This window comes from Electrona antarctica (genome assembly GCF_951216825.1).
Source record: "Electrona antarctica genome assembly, chromosome: 13".
NCBI classification, from domain to species: domain Eukaryota; kingdom Metazoa; phylum Chordata; class Actinopteri; order Myctophiformes; family Myctophidae; genus Electrona; species Electrona antarctica.
Genome location: NC_136794.1, coordinates 17,312,962 through 17,320,519, shown reverse-complemented (window position 1 = coordinate 17,320,519; position 7,558 = coordinate 17,312,962). Strand labels below are relative to the sequence as shown.

Sequence of the window (7,558 nt, the reverse complement as noted above, 5' to 3'; positions counted from 1 at the left end):
CCCCCACCCCACAAACACACAGAACACACTGTATTCACAATGCCATTTGATCCGCTAGCCTTGCATTTATGTTTTCTTGTACAGTATATTCTTTGGATGTCGTGACTTCTAAGTTAGATCAAACCTCCGAGCTTACCGCCTTTTTCTTCTTCCTATTTCATCTTTTTATGTCATGTCTATTCCTCTCCATTTTACCTGTCCTCATGTCGGCCAACCATCCATCCCTCTGTGTGACTGGACATAAAAGGGAAAAAAGGCCAGCTTGAGGGGGGACAGTCATCACTCAACTTCAGAGAGCTGACAGAGCAGGCCAGGGGAAGAGCACAGAGGGAGGGATGAAACCGAATGAGGTTTTACAGATTAGTGAAGATTTGACAGCTTTATCTTTAAAGAAGCAGAATTATACAGACAGGTTTTCTAGGACTAAATTCTAAAACATTGCACATGAAAAATTGTATTACAAAAAGTAAGTCTCTTGCATACCTGAATAAAACCTGAAAAAAGTTGGTAGGTGCTAGAGTTGTCCCGATACCATTTATTTCAGACCAAGTACGAGTACAAGTACTTCATTTTTAGTACTCGCCGATACCGAGTACCGATACGAGTACTTTACTTTTTTTGAGTAACCACTTATTTTTACCCCGTTTTTCTCATAGATGCAGATGGATCTCTGATCTACACTTTCATTTATTTGTCATTTATGCTTGTAGATCGGCCTATTTTGACGATTTGCTGCAGTGTTAGCTGTTGGGTCAGACTTGCTCCCGTTGCATTCGTTCAGCCTAGTGTCAATTGGATGTTTTGGTACTCGGATCAGTATTGGGGCCGGTTCCGAGTACAGAGTACTTGAGGTAGTACCCGATACCAGTATCGGTATCGGAACAAGTAGACGACCATACAAAGGAATCAAAAACCATCTTCCATAATAAATAATATATGTGAAATTCATTTGGCATCTGCAATGTCTGTGTTCAGTGGCAACAGCGGGAAAATCTTTAAAAGTGCCAATGATTGTGTTTAAATATTTTAGTTAGGGTAGGTTTATATTTGATTCCTTTTGAATCTCTATTTGGGACCAAAGTTAATTAGATAACGTGTGGCCCCTCGTTTTCATTCATATGAGATAACAGTACAGTTTACACCAACTTTGGCATGCCTACCCTGGATATCTGTCGATGTTAAATGTGTTCAGGCAAAACAACTGTGACTCTTTGTACTAATTTCAATAATTAGGCCTATTGATGCCACAGGGGAAATTCAGTTTTCAGCTTCACCCAGCTGATTGCTGCTCAAGTGGTCAGACTTGAGCAAAGGGGATGATTGAGTCAGAGTGTCTTGCTCAGCGACTCCTCAACACATTGTCCATCATGGGACCTTCTGTTTCCTAAGCGGCATCTCTATTCTCTACCCATTCAGCTATGGCAGCCCCCATACAGTATGTCTACTATCTAAACATGTGCATTACAGTAGTTACAGGTTTTGGCTTGGTCAGGTACGTGTAATGTATATTTTGCGTGTTGCATTGTGTGAGTCTGTGCATCCCGTCTTGCTCTGTTCTTAATCTTTCCAAGATTGAGGTCAAGGAATGATTTGTTTATGACCTTAGCCTGACCCTTGGATAAACAGAGATTGCCCGGTTCCCTTTGATTGGTTTCCTGTCTCCCAGACACAGCTGTGTGGAGGGATGCTATTGGCCTACTGTACACGACGGCAGAGGAAGTAGCATTATCTATCCTCCTAGTAGAGCTGAGGCCTGGAGACATGAGAGAATCAGCCGGATGCTTTTACACACTTCTCAGTCGGGTTTGGGAGCGCAGGGGGATAACAGGGGGGGGGGGGGGGGGGGGGGGTTGAGGAGTGTCGTTATGGTAACTCCTGGGTTTTCCATGAGGCCTTTAGCATCATGTAGGAGGGTTGTCATGGCAACTGCAGGCTGTAGCGTAGGTGGGCTGTTGCGGCAATGCTACTCCTAAGCTAGGCTTACCGTTTGCTCAGTGTTGACTGGAGTCTTTAGACAGAGAGCCTAGCCATTTCACACGCCAAATGAGACTCGTGTCATGCCTATGTAATGGCGTTGAGAATTCTCTTAATGCCATTTCAGAGGTAATATTTGATGATTTATGTAATGTGTCAGGCTTTCATAATACAGCTCAGCTCCACTCGGCTGTTACACCGACTCTATACCACATCGTACAGCTGGGACTAGTGCTTAACCCATTCAGGCCTGACGTCGACATTTTTATTTTTTATTTTTCTAAATCATGACAATTTTCGGAAAGATTTGAGGCACATTTTAACGATTTTTCAAAAATAGCAGACCTACAAGTTCATAGCGCGCCACTCGGTGGCGCGCTATGAGCTTGTAGATCTGCTATTTTTCAATAGCTAAATTATAACAATGTTTAAAACACCAAAAGGGGTTCCCGCCCCAAAATGGGTTAATGGTTAATGTGGTTAAACGCTAACGTGACATGGATGCGTTCCAGGTCTCAATGGGTTAAAATGGTACATTTGGCATTGGAGCCCATCTTATGACAAATCAGGCTTTACTGGTACACCTAAGAAGTTGCTACTGTTGGCAAAGGGATGCGATGAGCAGAGTGCCAGCCCTGTAAAAATATTGCCTATATTGTGCATCTATTTAACATGGCTAGGTGTTGTTATTGTTAGTGCTACTACATTTATCCTATTACTGCATATTTATTAAATCCGAATCTGTCAGGAGATGATTGTTATTTCCCCCTGGGAATACCATTTGCCTCACTAGCAGTTCAGTTATTTGTCAGGCAAACACACCGTGGTAATTGAGAAGGGATTTTTCGGAGCTTTTCAAAGTGTACACTCACTCAGCCCACATCAAAACGCTGAAGATCACTTCAAACCTGGGTATCCTTTTCAAGCATTCTTTTCTTCTTTTCCGGAGCTCTGCAGAATATATCCTCTGACCTGTCTCATTACTTCCTCTCTTTTTGTACTCTTCGCATTCTGTGCCTTGTGTCTTTCTTTTGAGCATCTTGTTAAACTGCAGTAACCAGATGTCAGACAACCTTCCTCCGCCTCTTCTCTCCTTGATTCTCTGATCTCAACGCCTTTGTCTCCGGCGTCTCCCCGCACATTTCATTAGTGGCGACTGTTCCTCAGTTTTTGTAATCTCTCAATCGGTGTTCAGTCGCACACATGCGCAGTGAATACAGATGTCGATGGGAAAGTGCTCACACGGCACGCACGCAAACACGAGCTTGGCCTGCTTACAGTGAATGTACACGGGCATGTGATGTTACGGGCATTAAGCTGTTGAATCATGGGCGATGAATTCAGGCCGGGATAGGCACAGACCTCAAACATGGTGATTTGCTGTCCTCACAATGGCAATCCTTTTAGCCAAACATCTCCCACAAAACACTCCACTTATTTACCCTGAACAAAGCACTTTAATATCCCAGCATCCAAGTAAGGCTCGCAGTCAACACGTAGTGGCTCCAGGGAGGCCTCTCTCGCCATTATTTGGTCCATTCATTTGATCCCGAACTAATCTAAATGGCTCACTGCTGCCCATTGTGAATTGTGAGCATTGATGTCTATACATACACTACACTCTGTTTGATGGGCACTGTGCGTACGTGTGCGTGCACGCGTGTGTGTAAAACAGCAGAACCCCATGCAGAGTCAAGCGACCAGATGGTAAGGCCATTTGGTATATAATGGGGAGATGAACAGGATATGGCTGTTAAGCACACATACGGTACTTGGACACACGCACGCACGCACGTACGCACGCACGCACGCACGCACGCACGCACGCACGCACGCACGCACGCACGCACGCACGCACACACACACGCACTCCATGGTGAGCAAACTGTTTGCAAACCATGTTTGTCATTTTGACCTCCTGGCCCATCACACTCACACACACACACACACACACACACACACACACACACACACACACACACACACACACACACACACACACACACACACACACACACACACACACACACACACACACTCCATGGTGAGCAAACTTTGCAAACCATGTTTGTCATTTTGACCTCCTGGCCCATCACACTCTCTCACACACACACACACACACACACACACACACACACACACACACACACACACACACACACACACACACACACACACACACACACACACACACACACACACACACACACACACACACAAAGCAACTGTATTTTCCATTTTGACCTGATGACCCATCATGCCTTTGGGTCTCTGTCCCCTGGCGGTTTAGGAATGTAGATTCTATACCGAAAAACACTCCTTTAGCCGGTAGACGCCCACCAGAAACTCCAAAGCAGGGATGTTCTTATTTCCGGAGAGGCATAGTATGGAGCGTCTCCAAGCCTGCCACCTGAAAACTGTCACATCCCTCATTGCATGCGCGCGGCCGTCTCTCTCCCCCCCCCCCCCAACCACCCACACACTCTCTTCTCTTCACTGTTCTTAACCATCTGTCTTTGAGTCAATCTTCTGGTTGTCAGCTATACATACAGTAGAGAGAATTCATTAACTGGAACATTATTTTCTTGTGTTGTTTGCATAATTTAAAAACGTGCGATCAAGCGGTTGCATTGTATAGCCGTTTCACCTAAGGCTTTAAGAGACGGAAGATGGAGAGTAATAGAAATAGCGCATTCAATCATTACGTGTGCTGGTGTGCCAGAGTGAAATGTCAGTCAGTTGCTTTGTTTGTCCTTAGAGTCGACGTGGAATTGGGCGGGGGTGGGATGGTGAGGGGCGGGGCGGGGGGTTCAGAATAAATTGTGAGTGATGGACTCAGGGGGAGGCTGGCGGAGCCAGATAGATGGGACACATCACCATCACATTGTGACATGTGAAACTCATGTGTGGAAGAGGAAATTGAGGGCGCTCACCTTAGAACAAAAAAAAAACTTGGTGACATTAACACTTCTTTTTACACAATGGACATGTCTGATCTGATGCATACTTGGCCCTGTTCTGTAAACCATGTGAATGTATCTTACTGGAACAGAATCAATGTTTATTACCATTTCCAGTATGGTTAAGTGTGTTTAACCAAAACACGTGGAGCTGTCCATCATATTTCATACCTCTATACTGTAGCTACATTACAGTACATTTTAGGTATTTAACTGACACTACAAGTATCCTATCCAGAGAGAGACAATACACTGCACGAGCACGTAGGGATTTAGCATAGTGTGTTGCTGTCGGGTAGAAAACACGTTTGTAAAAAAACAGAGACTTGATCACTTTTATTTTGAAAGTGATCTAGAGCAGGGATTCTCAACCCGTGGGTGGCGACCCCTCGGGGGGTCGCCAAATTATTTTGGGGGGTCCCCAAAATATTTTTTAAAAAATAAATAAATTTTATTTTCACGATTTTTCAAAAATAGCAGACCTACAAGTTCATTATTGAGCTTGTAGATCTGCTATTTTTCAATAGCTAAATTATAACAATGCTTAAAACATCAAAAGGGGTTCCCGCCCAAAATGGTTTAAGGTTATTGTAGCAGTCAATTTATATTGGGGGTCGGGAGGGGGCGGGGCGGGGGTCCCGAGACATTGCCAAAGCATTTCCGGGGGTCCCCGGCCAAAAACGTTGAGAACCCCTGATCTAGAGTACAAGCTCGAGGCTATTTTCACAACTTTTTCTTGACACTTTTGTACGGTGAAGTAGGGTGTTGATTTAAGAAAAAGAAAAAAAACATTAGACGCACTGTCAATCAGTCACTCTGACTCAGCCGCCCAAAGAAGGGAAAATGTGTATATTTAGTCATTCGTCTTTCTGAAGGAATGTTGCTCATGGCTGTTTCTTGTGTTTGTGTTCCAGTGATCCCAGACTCTCTCACGGTGACCGCCCCGGCCCAGACGCTGTCCAAGGTGGAAGGCGACATGCTGCAGCTCACGTGCGAGGTGTCGCGCACCACCACGCAGCACACCCACCTGTCGGTGGGCTGGTACCTGCGCTCGCCGGAGGACGCCGCCGCCCCGCCCCAGGAGCTGCTCACGCTGTCCCGGGACTTTGTGCTGCGCTCCGGCGGCCCCTACCGACAGCGGATGGCCGCCGGCGACCTCCGGCTGGACAAGCTGAGCGCCACGTCCTACCGGCTGACCATTCACATGCTGCAGCCCGTGGACCAGGGCCTGCTCTACTGCCAGGCCTCCGAGTGGATCCAGGACCCCGACGGCAGCTGGTTCGCCATGACGCGCAAGCAGAGCGACAAGACCCAGCTCCGCATCCAGCCCACGGGTGAGTGCACAGCCATGACATATTGATGGGCTCTGTAGAGAAGTGTTTCCCAAACACTGGCTCGGGAAACATGCACTTGCGGGTCGCGGGCGATTGTTGTTGTTTCCCCCCCCCCCCCTTTTTTTTAAGTATTATTTCAAAACATTTTCCAAAAACGTTCCCAAAATGCTACATTTTTCATGAATTAAAAACAAAATTCGACGATTCTTTCAGTCATTTCATGACGAGCGCACAGTGCTTGTAGATCAGCTGTTTTCACTAGTTTGGGTCCCGGGCAAACGTCCAATCTCTCTTTAGGGTCTTGACCTGAAAGTGTGGGAACAACTGCCAGTGTAGAGGGAGGGGAACCACTGCCAGGGTAGAGAGAGGGGAACCACTGCCAGGGTAGAGGGAGGGGAACCACTGCCAGGGTAGAGAGAGGGGAACCACTGCCAGGGTAGAGGGAGGGGAACCACTGCCAGGGTAGAGAGAGGGGAACCACTGCCAGGGTAGAGGGAGGGGAACCACTGCCAGGGTAGAGGGAGGGGAACCACTGCCAGGGTAGAGGGAGGGGAACCACTGCCAGGGTAGAGGGAGGGGAACCACTGCCAGGGTAGAGGGAGGGGAACCACTGCCAGGGTAGAGGGAGGGGGACCACTGCCAGGGTAGAGGGAGGGGAACCACTGCCAGGGTAGAGGGAGGGGAACCACTGCCAGTGTAGAGGGAGGGGGACCACTGCCAGGGTAGAGAGAGGGGAACCACTGCCAGGGTAGAGAGAGGGGAACCACTGCCAGGGTAGAGGGAGGGGAACCACTGCCAGGGTAGAGAGAGGGGAACCACTGCCAGGGTAGAGAGAGGGGAACCACTGCCAGGGTAGAGGGAGGGGAACCACTGCCAGGGTAGAGGGAGGGGAACCACTGCCAGGGTAGAGGGAGGGGAACCACTGCCAGGGTAGAGAGGGGGGAACCACTGCCAGGGTAGAGGGAGGGGAACCACTGCCAGGGTAGAGGGAGGGGAACCACTGCCAGGGTAGAGGGAGGGGAACCACTGCCAGGGTAGAGAGGGGGGAACCACTGCCAGGGTAGAGGGAGGGGAACCACTGCCAGGGTAGAGGGAGGGGAACCACTGCCAGGGTAGAGGGAGGGGAACCACTGCCAGGGTAGAGGGAGGGGAACCACTGCCAGGGTAGAGGGAGGGGAACCACTGCCAGGGTAGAGGGAGGGGAACCACTGCCAGGGTAGAGGGAGGGGAACCACTGCCAGGGTAGAGGGAGGGGAACCACTGCCAGGGTAGAGGGAGGGGGTGGAAATT

The 7,558-nt window shown here is 48.4% G+C and overlaps 1 protein-coding gene across 1 annotated transcript in view; it reads left to right on the top strand.

The window, feature by feature from the left end:
• igsf3 (immunoglobulin superfamily, member 3) overlaps positions 1 to 7,558 on the top strand; it is a 96,745-nt gene that overhangs the window by 48,172 nt on the left and 41,015 nt on the right. The window contains exon 3 of the mRNA XM_079517980.1: positions 5,849 to 6,268. Coding sequence (XP_079374106.1) covers positions 5,849 to 6,268 — 420 coding nt within the window. The remainder of the gene's footprint in view (positions 1 to 5,848; positions 6,269 to 7,558) is intronic.